At 49.9% G+C, this 14,958-nt stretch overlaps 7 protein-coding genes across 7 annotated transcripts; 5 read left to right on the top strand and 2 right to left on the bottom strand.

Annotated features, from left to right (window-relative positions):
• Positions 1-3,253: 3,253 nt before the first annotated feature.
• N7533_012535 (uncharacterized protein) lies at positions 3,254-3,817 on the top strand (the record flags this gene model as incomplete). The annotated part of the gene is made up of 1 exon (XM_057109185.1): positions 3,254-3,817. One exon carries the CDS (start codon positions 3,254-3,256, stop codon positions 3,815-3,817), a length of 564 nt encoding a protein of 187 aa, XP_056954286.1.
• Positions 3,818-4,717: 900 nt separating this feature from the next.
• N7533_012534 (uncharacterized protein) lies at positions 4,718-6,114 on the bottom strand (the record flags this gene model as incomplete). Its single annotated transcript, XM_057109184.1, has 4 exons — positions 4,718-5,109; positions 5,174-5,740; positions 5,877-5,942; positions 6,048-6,114. The coding sequence occupies 4 exons, from the start codon at positions 6,112-6,114 to the stop codon at positions 4,718-4,720; spliced, it is 1,092 nt and encodes a 363-aa protein (XP_056954285.1).
• Positions 6,115-6,717: 603 nt separating this feature from the next.
• N7533_012533 (putative COPII vesicles protein Yip3) lies at positions 6,718-7,239 on the top strand (the record flags this gene model as incomplete). The annotated part of the gene is made up of 1 exon (XM_057109183.1): positions 6,718-7,239. The coding sequence occupies one exon, from the start codon at positions 6,718-6,720 to the stop codon at positions 7,237-7,239; it is 522 nt and encodes a 173-aa protein (XP_056954284.1).
• Positions 7,240-7,266: 27 nt separating this feature from the next.
• N7533_012532 (uncharacterized protein) lies at positions 7,267-8,529 on the top strand (the record flags this gene model as incomplete). Its single annotated transcript, XM_057109182.1, has 1 exon — positions 7,267-8,529. One exon carries the CDS (start codon positions 7,267-7,269, stop codon positions 8,527-8,529), a length of 1,263 nt encoding a protein of 420 aa, XP_056954283.1.
• A 544-nt stretch (positions 8,530-9,073) lies between these two features.
• N7533_012531 (uncharacterized protein) lies at positions 9,074-9,542 on the bottom strand (the record flags this gene model as incomplete). The annotated part of the gene is made up of 2 exons (XM_057109181.1): positions 9,074-9,336; positions 9,401-9,542. 2 exons carry the CDS (start codon positions 9,540-9,542, stop codon positions 9,074-9,076), a joined length of 405 nt encoding a protein of 134 aa, XP_056954282.1.
• On the top strand, positions 9,496-10,555 carry N7533_012530 (Frag1/DRAM/Sfk1 family protein; the record flags this gene model as incomplete). The annotated part of the gene is made up of 4 exons (XM_057109180.1): positions 9,496-9,550; positions 9,642-9,723; positions 9,783-10,052; positions 10,132-10,555. 4 exons carry the CDS (start codon positions 9,496-9,498, stop codon positions 10,553-10,555), a joined length of 831 nt encoding a protein of 276 aa, XP_056954281.1.
• A 2,183-nt stretch (positions 10,556-12,738) lies between these two features.
• Positions 12,739-14,361, top strand: N7533_012529 (FAD-dependent oxidoreductase; the record flags this gene model as incomplete). Its single annotated transcript, XM_057109179.1, has 4 exons — positions 12,739-12,877; positions 12,976-13,481; positions 13,604-13,944; positions 14,049-14,361. The coding sequence occupies 4 exons, from the start codon at positions 12,739-12,741 to the stop codon at positions 14,359-14,361; spliced, it is 1,299 nt and encodes a 432-aa protein (XP_056954280.1).
• Positions 14,362-14,958: the final 597 nt, after the last annotated feature.

Here is a 14,958-nt window from a genome sequence, read left to right as displayed (position 1 = left end):
ATGAGGAATTGAGTTTGGTGGAATATGGTCGTGTGTTTGGCGGGTGGGATCGATTGAGGATCATAGATGTCGGGGAGTCGGGTGGAACGAGCAACGCAATGTAATCAGAGGATTATCCAAGATTTTCACCAAGGACACTTATGGTTGTTTTTGAATGGGGATTTTGTATTTGGAGTTCCAGATTGTTTATTCAGTAGTCACTCCCCAGGTGGAATAGGCCAGAAGGGAGGGAGGAAGAGGGCCCCTTATAGTTTGTGGATATGAAATTCGAATTTACAAAAGAGGACAAAATTGAAATTATATTCACAAGAAATTGCCAAAAATGGAATCCAGAGCCTCCAAAAATAAAATTGAAATGAACGGAAAGCGAAAGAGGAAAGACGAAGGACCGACCACCTGGCTGTGTGCTGCATAGGGTTGTCTAGCAGGCCTCTCACATACAGATCATGGGTTTGATGATGAGGCCAGCAGTATCCGGGCCATCCGAGTCCGACTCATAGTCTTTCAATCCATTATAAAATTAAGCAGATGCCAAGTGAGGAATATGTTTTTTCCATCCGCTGAACCTGGCTAGCGGGGGGGGCTTGTCATGCCCAGAACCGCCGAGGGAATGCCTATTGGCCAAGTGATGAATTTGCCTTTCTCGTGGACTAAATCTGACAGGGTAGAGGGGGGCTGGTTATGCCCAGAGCCGCCGAGGAAATGGGAATTGAGCAGGTCTTTCAATCCACCATGAACATAAGAACTTGCCAAGTGAGAAATTTGTTTTTTCCATCCGCTGAACCTGGCTAGCGGGGGGGGCTTGTAGTGCCCAGAGCCGCCGAGGAAATGGTACTTGAGCAGGTCTTTCAATCCACCATGAACATAAGAACTTGCCAAGTGAGAAATTTGTTTTCCCCACGCGCTGGATCTGGATAGAGGGGCAACGATGCGTATTCTGTGTTGATCGATTCCCAACCCTTCTGACTTTACGATGAGATCACCATTATCGGACAGGGTAGCTTTAACACTGCCATACAGCCTCAGTGCGCCCCTTTCAGCCTGTGCACATTTCCGAGTTTTCCTAGCCGCCCCTGGCCGTCCTTGGCCGTCCCTGCAACCCCTGCCCATAATTTGCAGTGAGGTACCGACCGGATTTCTGATCAGTAACTCCCTAGAACCGACCGAAGCCGAAAAGGGCAAAACTGAAGCATAAGAAAATCTTTGTGGGGAGGTTTTACATTACAGGAGGTATAACCCGGAGGTCCAAGTTTGATTACTCCAAGAGAGATTATTGTTGTAGCATTATTTGATAGTTACTTTTTATGATAGTGCTAGGCAGCCATCTCTGGCTTCCTGCCTCACCTCCCTCTTCTTCTCTTTCATAGCTGATATCCATACTCATATGCTTTCTTCCTTTCCTTCAAGCAGATAGGTGGCGACCGTATAAGTTACTTGTGTCGCAGAAGTCCAGTATGCCTAAATTCCAATAACCCCAGTTATAAACTCCGGGGTGCCCAGGTCGCCCCGCTTCATACACTTTGTCCGGCATCTTTATGCTACAGATCGAGACAGAAGTTACTAGTTCACATAAGTACTACTAGTACTAATTCAAGGAGTATGAGCATTCGAATATGTTCCAAATTAATCCGAGAAACAACTACTAGTAGCTGTAGTTACGACGATGTAGAAGAACAAGGAATACTATGTGCTTGATTAAAATCTGCGGGCGATATATGTTCTAGCTTCAAGTTGAAGCAACCTCCAGTGGAACTATAGGGATTCCGCTCTTCTCAGCATCAGGTGTCCTTCAATTTAGGCAGTGAATGAGCTATAGAACTACAACTAGTAGTAATCGAATACCTACTAGCACCAGTACATTAAACTGGCGGCACATAATGTTGAACGAGTATGTCGCGGAAAAACCAACGAGCACCAAAATCGAGACCCGTGAACTGACGACAGATAAATTGTTCGACTAGAAATAGGAACCCAATAAATGTAACCATATACCTCCATTACTGGTTAGCTAGTATAAGCCACGACCGACAAAGGACCAATATCTAGAGTCCTAAGGTAGAAGCAGAATACAATCGACTAAAAAGGCTACCATGAGAGCTTCGGCAATTTTAGGGCATATGCACATATAGATAAGAGAGACATCAATTTCGCTTCGATGATTAATGATGGGGTGATCTATGAATGCGAGTGCGGAAATACAGATGGCGATGCGATATCAGTCTCCGAAGCCGCCAGTCCTCTCCCATGCTATGCCCAGCCGCCAAAGACGTTCCGACAATAGTGGAGGCATCGCCTTACTGTTTTCAAATTTGGATGCGGTTTCAGTTTCGAATAAGCTGTTGACTCTTGCATTTCAGCGACTCGGTTTCCTTCCCCTGGAAAGCGTAAGCCCATTTGTGTATGACTGGAAAGCTGTTCCAATTCCTTATCCAGAAATTCCGCTTTCTTGTTCTTCTGCAATTCCAAAGGTACAGGCTTTATTGGGTTCAAAATTCGCAAGCCAGGTACATGGGAGGTACAAGTCTAGATGTTCATTCCGAGGTTCTCGAAGGATACCTAGTTTTTGACTTTGGTAGTGTACCAAAACGGGAAACCCAAATAGACGAATCAGATACACAGCATTAACTTCGAGTACAATCTAATGGATAAATTATCCATGGACATGCTGTAGATCGTGGCAAATCGAGGTACCCTATTCTGCCTCAAGAATGAGGTGTCGAACCCACCCCTGAGACAAGCGGCGTCTCACAACCGCAAGACAACCCTGAGCAATTCCCCAGCCACCAACATTATCTCCCGCTTACCTAGGTACAGGCCCCAACTCCGTACTCCGTACTGTTTCGTAGCTTCGTCGCAAGCTTGTTCCATCTCCTACACTGCTGTCAATCTCGCAGCTGCATTCACCCATCCCCCCGCTCTGCAAAGCAAATCGGTGGAGTAAACACGTACAGTACACCGGCCTAGACCACACATTGCGCATGCCATCTGCACCTCCAAGCGGCTGACCTGCATCTGTCTCTTTTCGCCCGCCACACAGGGGCGATTCGGAAAATCTCTGAATCGAGAGCTGTCGATAAGAACATCCACTGTTCTCATCAATCTATCTTCATCAATTTCCAATCTACTCTACACTACAAGCTCGCCCCATATCAGCGATCATCTATCTTCCCCACCGCTCTTCTGCGCACCACACAAATCAATCCACTAGACCAGACCAGACCAAACCAGAACAAACCCCATCTCAATCGCAACAATGGGTTGGTTCGACGGACGCTCATCCTCCACCTCGCACTCGCACCACACTACCAACTCCAAAGGCGAAGGCTACTACGTCCGCCGCCGCGGCGGCTCACCAACCCGCAGCAAATCAGGCTACACATCAACACACCACACCCGCAACTCAGCACCCTCCTTCTTCAACCTGGGCCGCACAACCAGCCGCTCAAGCGGACGGTCCAGCCCCACGCACTCCGTCTTCTCGGCCTTTAGTTCGTCGTCCCGACGCGCCAGACCTCGAGAGGGCTTTGTGCAGCGCATGATTCGGGACGTGAAGCGGTTATTCCGTGATATCATCCGCTATGCGAAGAAGAATCCGTTCAAGGTGTTGATGCTTGTTATCGTTCCGCTGTTGACGAGTGGGGTTTTGCCCAAGTTGCTTGCTATGGTTGGGCTGCGGTTGCCGCATGGTGTTATGAGTGCTCTTGGTGGTGCGGGTGCCAGTGGTGCGAGGGGATTTAATGGTGGTGGTGGCGGTGGTGGGTCGGGGATGTCGGAGAATCTGACTAGTTTGATGAATATTGCGAAGATGTTTGCTTAGGGGGGGGCGTGGTGGTGGATTTGTTCATGCTGCCTGTTGGGCATAGCTCGACACCCTCCCTTTGCCTTTGCTCTTTTTTTCTTCTAAATGATGGGGACGAATGATACCTCACGACTGATGAACCGCTCTCCGACTCCGCATGCTTTATCCTTATGTTTGTTTCTCTTTCCTGTCATGTTCTGTGATTCGTCCTTGTCTTTCTGCTTTTCCTGTCCTGTTTCGTCCCCTCTGCCCCTTTCGATTCTCCATATCCTGTTCCTTCTGGGCGGCCTGCTTGGATTTAGCTTAGATTAGATCACTGCTTTGCTTTGCTGCACTGTACTGCACGAGCACCTTCCTCAATCAGAAAAGCCACCATTCTCGTGCAGCACTTGTGTCGGAAAGAGACCGAGAGTAAAGAAAAAGTACGCAAAAGTGAACTCGCGGGGTTAGGCCTCCTTAAATAACTGATCCTCGAGTCGGTGAGTGTTGATGTGTCGGTACCCAACGCGGTGGATATGTGCCCCGTTTTCGACCCCCTACGTCGGAGCTACTATATTAGTACGGGATATGGAGTAGAGTGCTGTTGTGTTCGTCTCTCACTGGTGGATCCGCTAGGAGATGTCAGGGTGGCTGGTGGTTACAATAGTCTATGTATGCCAGTGCCTCCGAGTCCGTAAACAATGGACCCAGGCTCAGGCTGTTGGATATGTACATATGTACGTGGCTCTCTTATGTAGACACAGCAGTTCTGAGAAGAAGAATACCTAGGTAGATAATATCACAGAGTTTCAATTCTATCGACTTTTCTTTTCAACAAAAAATAATAATCTAATACAGACAAAACCGGTGACCATCTAGATCCCGATTCAAGAAGGTAAGGCCAGAAGCAAAGCTGCCAGCCATCCAGTCACCAGCAACCTATCGCTGCGATCGCTTTCCCCGTCTCCTCGACCGAGTATTCGACGTAGCAGAAGTCACAGCCTCAGCCTCAGCCTCAACCTCATCCTCATCAACAACCTCTTCTTCCACGTCGGCATCCGCAGACCCAAAAACCCTCCCAACAGTCTTATTAAAGCACCAAATGGGCAACTGGAAGACCATCGTCTCCGTAATCCCGGGCTTCTGAATCTCATCAACATCAAGCAGAAACTCCTTCCGCACACCCTCCTCATCCTCCTCCTCAAGGAACACATTGCCAACAGAATCAACAATAAGAACCTTCCCATTCTCCGCAACAACCCTCTTCCGCTCCCCAGTAGACACACCCTCCGTCGGCGTCGAAGTCCCCGACGCAGACGCAGACGCAGTCGCTCGCACGCGGGGGGGCCTTCTTCTCCTTAGTACGATTCTCCTTATCCATCATCCTCTTCTGACGCCGATTCATAGCCACGGCACCCTGCTGCTCACTGCCCGAATCCGCAGCGGGGGTCGGGGCCGGTGCAGGTGCAGTAGGACCGCCAATGGCTTCCAACCCACGCACGCCAATCTCATCACCCCAAGCCGCACGCCTCGCCTGCCTAACATACCTCCCCACAAACTCGCGCTGCCGTTTCCAGCCCAAAATAAGCGCACCGTAGTGCGCAGCACCACCAAAGACAAGGAACAACCCAATAAGCACAGAGCCCAGACCCGGCCGGAATCGACTGTAGTAGTACCCCGTGCCCTTCCACAGCGGAAAGCCGTGTTTCAGGAAATGGTCGTAGCGGTCGCGGCCGGGGCCCTTGAGGACGTTGGCGACGAGGTTTAGGCGGGCGGAGCGCGTGTTTGCTTCTTTTACGGCTGTCTCGATTTGACGCTTGCTGGGGCTGCTGCCTTCGTGGGTTGTTTTGTAGGTTGCGATGAAGGTTCGGGTTACCTTGTCTGGGTGCAGGGTTCGGGATTTCTTGCGGTGGGCCTTGATTATTTTGTCTTGGTTTGCGTTTGCGGGGATTTCGAGGAAGTCTGTTGGTGAAGTGGTTAGTTGGGTGGACGGATGGGTTGGGTGGGATAGGATAGGAGGTAGCTGATGCTGATGCTGATGCTGATGCTGATGCCAATGGCAAGGCAACGCAATATCAACGCAATGGGTTGGACATACCGTAGAATGTCACGTTGGTTCCTTCGGAGGTAGCGACATCGTCTCGAAGTGAGAAGATCTCGTAGTCTGAGGATCAAGTCAGTATGGGTGTCACGGTGGACAGGGGGACACAGTAAACAGTAACAGTAACATAACTGCAAGAGCACTGTTGACTGCTGTCACGAAACGAACCATCTTTAGACCAAGCAGCAGCAAGGCCGACGAAAACGAGAAGTAAAAACGAAAGAATGGGCTTCATGATGAAGAGTTGAAGCGGTCAACCATGCAAGCACCGAAAAAGGTGGGAACGAATGGGGGAGGAGGCTTTGGTGTTTGCGGATGGAGCAAAAAGCGGTCGGATCCTCCACCAACGCATCTCGACGTGGCCAAGTGAGGGGGGGGAATTAATGGGAATTCATGGACTTGTCTATTTAAATCAGGATTGTTCTGGACAATCAGATCGAATCTGTTATAATTGACTTGTTCCTCTTTTTACTCTGTACACTTCTTCATCATCACTACCACTATTAACATACGAGGACACGATATACTATGGCCCATTCCGGTGAGGCCGCAAACAAAATGGGCCATTCTTAGGGTGCTGTCATAACTCTCAGGCGATCTGGCATCAATTATCTGTTTCAATCCATGTTTGTGCTGATGGATGCCTGTTGACTAGTCAAAAAGGGGGAAAGATTGAAGTTCCAAAAAAAGAGTTGACCTCCCTTTGTGATTAGCCAACTTCACTTCTGCCTACTTTCTCACTTTCTCACTTTCTTGCCTTCTTAAGTTCTCCCTTCATCAACTTCCCTCCCACTTCCACTCTCCCACTCCCACTCCCTCCCACCACATCAATTCCATCATGGCCATTTCTATCCCCATCGACGCCATCACCTCGCGTTTCGGCGATCGTTTCAACAACATCCGCGCCCAATCCCTGAGCACGCGATTCGCCAACCTACGCCCCGTCTCCGAATTCCTCGACATCAAGCGCATTTCCAAGCCCGCCAACTTCGGTGAGGTTCAAAGTCGCGTCAACTACAACCTCTCCTACTTCTCCAGCAACTATGCCGTCGTCTTCGTCATGCTCAGCATCTACAGCCTGTTGACCAACCCGCTCCTTCTGTTTGTCATCATTTTTGTCACCGCCAGTCTGTACGGAATCGGAAAGCTGGACGGCCGCGACCTGGACGTCGGTTTCCGTCGCTTCAACACCTCGCAACTCTACACCGCGCTGCTCTGCATCGGTGTCCCTCTGGGTCTCTGGGCCTCCCCCATCGCCACAGTCCTCTGGCTGATCGGCGCCACTGGCGTGACCGTCTTCGGCCACGCCGCTTTTATGGATAAACCAATCGAGAATGCTTTTTCCGAGGAGGCGGTCTAGGGTGGTCGGCCGCGAGCTCCTAACAACATGCCCCGATGGGGAAGACCACCGGCGGCACGAACAGGGAGACACAACAGAGGAGGTGGAGGAGGAGGAGGAGGAGCAGGTTTTTGGGGCGAGGATACACGAGTGGAGGAAATCGACAGTGAAGAGGAGGATTACTACGAGAAGGATTATTACGGACGGCAGCTCCGCAATGGCCGAGCACACATGCGACAAATAGAGTACGGAGAAAGAGGACCACGCAGGCGAACCATCAACAACTACGAAGAGTCAATCGAAGGGCACGAGGCCGCATCGGTCGACGGGGGTGATTACGATTTATACGGGCATCAAGACAGCACGGTGGCATACGCGGTTCAGCTTGCCATGCGGGACAAGGAGGATCAACTGGTGGAAACTGCACTGGAGCGCATTCGTCGCGCGCAAATGCTGGGCAAGAAGAACGTCCGCTTATCCCAGCCTGAGCTCGATGCCCTAGAGCGCAAGCGTCAACAAACAGAGGACCCGAGCGGTGCCCGGCGTGTCCGACAAGCCGGTGCGTCAATGACGATCAAGCCGCCTTCGCGCAAAAAGAAATCCAGGGCGCCGGAGCAAGCGATGGCGCCTTATCCATCCACGCCGATCGAACCGGGATGGGGTCAGGGTTTCGGTCCAGCTGCTGCTCGACCCACGAGCTCGTCCTCTGTCCATCGTCCTCGAACACCAACGACCCAGTCCTTGCGCCCGCAGTCGAATTCGAGCTCGAATTCCCCTCTTCGGCCTGGGTATCCCGCTTTCACGGAACGATTTCCACCAAACGGTCGTCCGCTGTCGATGCCGGTGCATCAGCAGCCGCCCACGCCACAGCCGGCTTACTCGCGGCCTCTTCCTGATGATCCTTCCTGGGCACCTCCTCCATACTATCACCCGCAGATGAATCCCTACGCAGCGGAACCACCCTACCAACCGCAGTTACCTAGCGATCTTCGAGTCGGGCCCCAGAGTCGGATGAGCTACCCAGCCGGGATGTCGCCGATCCAAGCGCAGTACCGCCAGTCCCCAGATAACGCGCGTCAATCCATGCCGCACCCACGGGGCAGCCAGCAGGAACTGGGTTCGGAATCGGAGATATCAAGTGAGGAAGCGACCGAAAGTAGTAGCAGTAGTAGTGAGGAGGAAGATGATGATGAAGTTCAATTCGTGAAAGTTGTCGAGCGCCCTAACCCGGCTGGTCTCCAGCGACGCAAAGTCTCTGGAGGCAGCAGCCGGGCTGGACAAAGTCGGCCTTCGTCTCGGAAAAGTCGGTGATGTGATGTGATGGTAGGAAGAAGAAAAGTTTGTGTCTGTGTCTCTCTTAAGGTGCCTGTGTTCTTTGGATTTGAAGGGCTCTTATTTTATGCGAAATGGCGTTCGGTAGACTTTCCTTTTGTGAATACATCAGATGAGATGAGATCAGATCAGATCAGGCATATATGATAATCTCTGCGATCAGCCCCAACATAGCCACAGTATGACTAGAGTATCGCTACATTATACTCTAGATGGTAAATGGCCCCTCATAGACAGCAGCATTTCCGCACTCGAGTCGTAATGGGACCCACTGTGATGCGAGTACTTCGTGGATGCCAACTTGAATACCTTGGCAGAGAATGACGTCGGTCCAATCCCTCCTTTCTTCATTTATACTCCCACTCCTTTCTCTGCCCTTGCATCTCCCTCTTGTCACAGCAATCACCATCCGAGAGTCGGATTCTCTCGAAAACTTCCTCCTCAACCCTTCCCTCCAACTCAATACACCCTCTACCCATCCAGTCTCCATTCCGACACCTCCCGCGTACCTGACCTCATCAAATCAAACAGAGTGATCTGCGGCGCCGCCCTTGCCGGATTCCTCAAGCGCCACAAAAGCATATTGCAAACACAAATTTTGCACGCCCTCATCTCGTCGATCGAGGAATGCCATTTCGACCTGTTTGTCAATAGTGTATAAACATCTCCTCGATCTACTCCTGGTGAGTTCGCGCCCGCTCTTTTCGTCGGCTGTGGTATCCGCCCACCACTTCTGCCTCGATTGGATCGAATCTTCCTCCTGCAAAGGCCCTTGCACGTAGATTGCTAATCAGTAATAGTTGAGTTTGTACACATAGCCACCCCGAGCCGAGACTTCCGTACCATATACATAGGAAGAGATCGACGCCGATTTCCAACCCCTTCACCCCATTTATTATTATCTCGCGCAAACCCAAGACTTCGTCTTCGCGACACTCCAGCAACATGTGGATCGTTTCATTTTGGGTGTTTCCGTTGGTCTCGGCCTGCATGTGGGTTGGTAAGTGATGCACTCCCCCGTTCCCGAAACGATGCGACGCGATGCGACGCACCTCCAACTCCAACCTGAACAAACAGCTAACCACCAGCAGCAATGTTAATCGCGATGTTAGTCACCTGGGTCGTCCAAGGCAAACCAGTCTACGCCAGCATGGAAAACGGCCAAACAATCGCGTATGTCGCACCGCTATACTTGCCTTGAACCCCAACTCTAACCAAGTCGCACAACATAGATACATCTCAGACGTCGGTGCCCAAGGTCTAAAACCCCTCTTCATCGCAGGAAGCGTCGTCACAGTCGTCTTCCTAGATCTAGCCTTTCTCTCAGAGCGCTGGCTCCGCCACGCAGGCCAACTCGCGCCAAACAAGGGCAAATTCGACAAAGCGTGCGCCATCTCCTCGCTATTCTTCGCCGTCGCGGGCGCTGCGGGACTTATCCTGTTGTCGATTTTTGATACGCTGAGACATCCCAAGCTTCATGATGGGTTTTTGGCACTTTTCCTGTGAGCACACTCCCCCAAACCAGGCCCTACCCTACCCTACCCTACCTCAATTCAGTTTAGTTTACTAACCATCTCCCAGCGTCGGCTACATAATAAGCGCAATTCTAATCTGCGCCGAATACCTCTGGATCGGAATATTCTACCGCAGCCAACACCGAATCCTGCTCGCAAGTTTCATCATCAAACTCGCCTTCATAATAATCGAAGTCGGCCTCGCAATCGGCTTCGGCGTCTGCATGAATGCCAAATCGAGCGAGAAGAAGAATATCGGCGCTATCCTGGAGTGGGTTATTGCGTTTGTCTTTACGGGATATGTGCTTTCTTTCGTGATTGATTTGTTGCCGTCCGTGCGGACGAGGAGACATCTCCCGCAGGGAGAGAAATATCGGGGTGGGAGTGAGTCTGGGAATGAGGAGCCCGTTTCGACGGCCTCAATTGAGGAACCTTTGACGACAGACTCTGTTGGACCTAATACGCATTTTTATCGGGGGCAGAGGGTTTGAGTAATGGTGGGGTGGCATTTTGATGGTCGTTTTGCTCTGTCATGATGGATGCGATATTGATGATATTGTTTTGATGTGTTCACTTCTACGCTTCTCTTGATACCTGTGTGTTTTTCTTCATTTCTGGTGTTTCTATTTTATATTCATACTAGATGGTTTTGCTGTGGGGCTTGCTTAATGGCCGGCTTGTACATTTTGAGATGGAGATAGCTTCGATACAGTACGTCCCGAAACTGGCGCGACCCTGATAAGTTGGGTATATATTACTTCGTTTATATATAATATAGTAATTGAAGGCTGGTATTTGCTTGTCATTTCAATACAACCGACACCTCCGTCTCCCTCCACTAAAACAGCCTTTCTCAGGAGGTACACTTAAGATTAAGCACGAGTGGTCCGCCCAACGATGGCCACAAACCTAGCCGCTTCCACACATCTATGATACTATATGATCCACAGCGGCGAGTTATCTATTCCCGAGACAGCACGGGCAGCTGGCTGCCACAGGAACATCATCTTTCTTGAGGATCTCTTCCAATATACGGATTTTTGGCAGCAAAGCACCGCCAAATGAAGGAGAATAACTCCTTTGAGAGCCCCGTCGCAGTAATCTGGATGCCTGCGCCGCTCCTATGGATGTAAATGGTGGATTGATTATATTCAGCGCGTTGCTGAATACCGTCAAGGATAGCTCCGTGGATAGTAGATAATCGGTATTAGAGCTGTAAATAATAATATCACTGCCAGATACATGTTGCCATATGATAGATTCATCCTCTAAGGTTCCCACAACGGTCTTAATACCTCGTCGGTGGAACGCCGCTATAGTAGAATCTCGGTGGATATATGTTGTGATGTCCTATTTCTTGCACCCGGCAAGAAGTTTCAGAACTTGCCCACCGATGAATTCTAGCCCAGGTAGAAAAGCCGATCGTTTGGATATGATATTGCATCACTTAGTCACATATAAATAGAAGAGAAACAAAAGTTGTGGTACGGAGCAGTGAAGTTTCTGCAGACAAACAAGTAATTAATGGTCTGGATGGCAGTGAACAGATTCTGGTACCTGATTTATCAGCCGTTTGCCAATATTATTAATTTACTTGGGTTTTTCAAACCCCTATATATGGTGACTGAGTCCTAGTTCGGTGTATGTTCAGTGTAGATCTTTGTTCCCATCCCCTGTACAACCAAATTTGTGGATCTATAGAGTGCGCAAGTTCCGAAATCCCGCTTATTAAGATCTGAAGGCTAGTTACAACGTATGGACCTTCGTTTGCTGATGTTGCCCCCATCTCTTTTCCAGCTGGTATGGCGGCTTGGATTCCCCACAGTGGTCTCTTATGTAGGCAATCTCCGGGTCACAGCGGGCATATTTAGATTCTCGTCCAACTTCTCGGTCGTACATGGACATAACTAGTACTTGTTGCAATATACTAATGGATCCCAAATTTTGTGGAATTATTTCCCTTTTTCCGCAGATCTGAAAGAAAAGTTCTATTCCCCAAACATACTAGCACGGACTTACCTCAAATATAGCAAATGGCTGATATTAGATAACTACTTCAGCTAGTTTAAGTCAGTTCTGGCGCGGGAGGAGGGCACGGAGGGCACAGGTAACCAGTTAACTAACTAGTGTAGTGGGGAATTCCGCTCTCAACAGCAGAATTAGGTGACTGGGAGCCTTCATAACGAGGTGTCCAACTCAGAGTCATAAATCTGCTGTCTGCTTAGTCTGCGCTCCCGGTACCTGTAACACGTATCCTAATAGCTACTATACCTTAGTTTTGTATATCCTCATGTCATTCGTTTGTCCTACACTATATCTTGTTTATTGCAAGTACCCTACAGATATGGTAGCTTTCTTCCTCGGTGATCGACCCATCTGCTCACGCCGATAGCTAGCAAGCAAATCCCACATTTCACTAGTATTTAGTTAGATGAAACAATATAGTTGAGTCAGCGGATACGGCACAACCTTCGATCCCGAATTCGGACCGGGTCGTTGGCTCGCGCCTGGTATCCGCTACTATAAAGGCCGACTTCTTAATGCATCTCTATATGGACTGTTCAGATAAAATCCAACACCCGAACAACATAAAAATTTTAAATCCTAGCAAGGATCTTAGTTAAACGCCACTTTTCCCTCGACGAGTCAAATTTCAGCCCTGGTAAATTCAACCATGGAACGAGAACAAGATACCGGAATCTATATTCTTGTTGTCGGGGGGGGCATTGCGGGTTTAACCTTCGCTATTGAGGCTCACCGGAAGGGTCACAATGTTCAGGTTATCGAACGACGACTCCGTGGAGAGACTGCGGGTAAGCACCGTCTTCAACTCGCTCGCACCTTAATACAAATCCCCTGGAGATGGACAACCGCACCAGCTTATTGAGTGGCGCACTAAAGCTTGATGTAGGCGAAATGATTATTATTACAAGCCCTGCCCTCCAGACCCCGAAGAAATGGCCGGGCTTTATGGAACGTGCGAGGCAAGAAGCAGTTGCTCCGGTGCTCACTATGAAAAAGTTCGACGGTACGCTGATCGGAACCTTCCCCATCGGTAATCCAGACGACCCATCTCTAGCCATCTACCGATCGAAGCTGCATAATGTGCTCTACGAGTACGCTGAACAGCTCGGTATCCCAATCGAGTTCTCTGCGACAGCTTCAGAATTCTTCGAAACAGACGACCATGGGGGTGTGGTTCTGTCTGATGGGCGCCGTCTCACGGCAGACATAGTGGTGGCGGCCGATGGAGTTGGCACCAAATCATGGGCATTGGTCGTTGGCAGCAAAGAGCCCCCCCCATCAGCTCCGGATTCGTGCTTTATCGAGTCACATTTCCTGTGGCACCGGCCCTCGAAAATCCAATCCTTGCAGCAGAGCTTGAAGGATTCAAAGACCGTGCATTCCTACACGCCGGTCCGGGGGCACACATCGTTACTTGCAAATCTGCGAAAGATATTTGTTGGATGCTCACGCGCAAGGTATGTATTTCATGTGCCAAAGCCTGTGCTTTGCACTTGTATACTGATTTCACATAGGAGGATGACGATAATACCGAAGAAGACTGGGCGAAGACTACATCGATCGACAAGGCCATCAAGGCTGTCGATGGCTGGGAGCCGTTCGTGACCGAGCTTATCAAGGCAACACCCAATCATACCGTTCTTGACTGGAAGCTTATGTGGCGTAACCCTCAACCGCGATGGGCTTCACCTGGCGGCCGCGTCGTCCAGATCGGTGACGCCGCACATCCATTTCTGCCGACCTCGGCGAGTGGCGGGACTATGGCCATGGAGGATGCTTATTCTCTGGCAGCGTGTTTGCATATTGCTGGGAAGAAGCACGTGTCTCTGGCAACGAAAGTGCATAACCACCTGAGGTATGTGACCATCAAACAGCCATAGCTCCCTAACAAATTTTAAACAGGCGGGGGAAGAATAATAGAAATCACAAGGGCTGATAATTTTCATACGTCAATAACAGGTTTGAGCGAGTCTCTTGCGCACAGAAAATGGGATTCAAGAATCGCGAGATATTCCACAACACCGACTGGGATGCCGTCGCCAAGAACCCTAAAATAATGGGCAAAATGGTTGGAGATTGGCTGGTACACCATGACTCGGAGCAGTATGCATATGAGAATTACGCCAAGTGTGCGGAGCACCTCCTCAAGAGTACGCCATTTAAGAACACGAATTCTGTACCTGGCTATACGTACAAGCCATGGACTGTTAAGGAGCTTCTGAACGCTTCGGAAAGTGGTGAACTCGTTGAAGATGAAGGAGACTGGTCCTAAATGGAAATTATGTTGAGCAGAGGAGGTTTTTAGATGCGAAGGAAAGAAAATGCGTCAACTAGGCAGCAAAGATGGGTTGATGGAGCCTCTAGGGGTCCAAAGGGGCCCCTTAGTGGGAGGGTCCTCATGAATATGACCGACTATCTGTCATAAAAAAGCAGTATGAAATAATTCAGTGACCAGCGGTAAACAAGGCGGATTTTTCATCAAAAAAAACCACCGGTGACATGATACGATGTACAAAATGCGAGTCGAGTTCTAGTCAGTTCGGTTATTCTGCTGACAGTGGCTAATTCAGAATCATCATCCCGGTTGTACTATAGTTCTGGGTAATATCTGTCAGGATGTATATGAATCCTGGTCCATAGGTGTTAGGTGTTTATAGCTGAGGGTCCCTCAACTCAGCAATGCCCTACTGAGCCCGGCGTGGCGCCTTACGGCCTTTCTGCCTGAATATCGAGGCAGGAATAAGAGCAGCTTCCTGCCTCGTTGCCTTGAAGCCTTGCAGCCTTACGGCCTTATCTACCTTATCGTCCTGTTTCGCATACCCCATCGACGTCACTGGCTTGGGTTTATACCGGGCCCAGACTATCTCGC

The sequence above is a fragment of the Penicillium manginii genome (genome assembly GCF_028828005.1).
Source record: "Penicillium manginii strain IBT 31320 chromosome Unknown utg000009l:1.0-3297300.0:1.0-3298630.0, whole genome shotgun sequence".
NCBI lineage: Eukaryota > Fungi > Ascomycota > Eurotiomycetes > Eurotiales > Aspergillaceae > Penicillium > Penicillium manginii.
The sequence above is the reverse complement of the archived record's forward strand: the minus strand, read 5'-3'. Positions and strand labels throughout refer to the sequence as shown.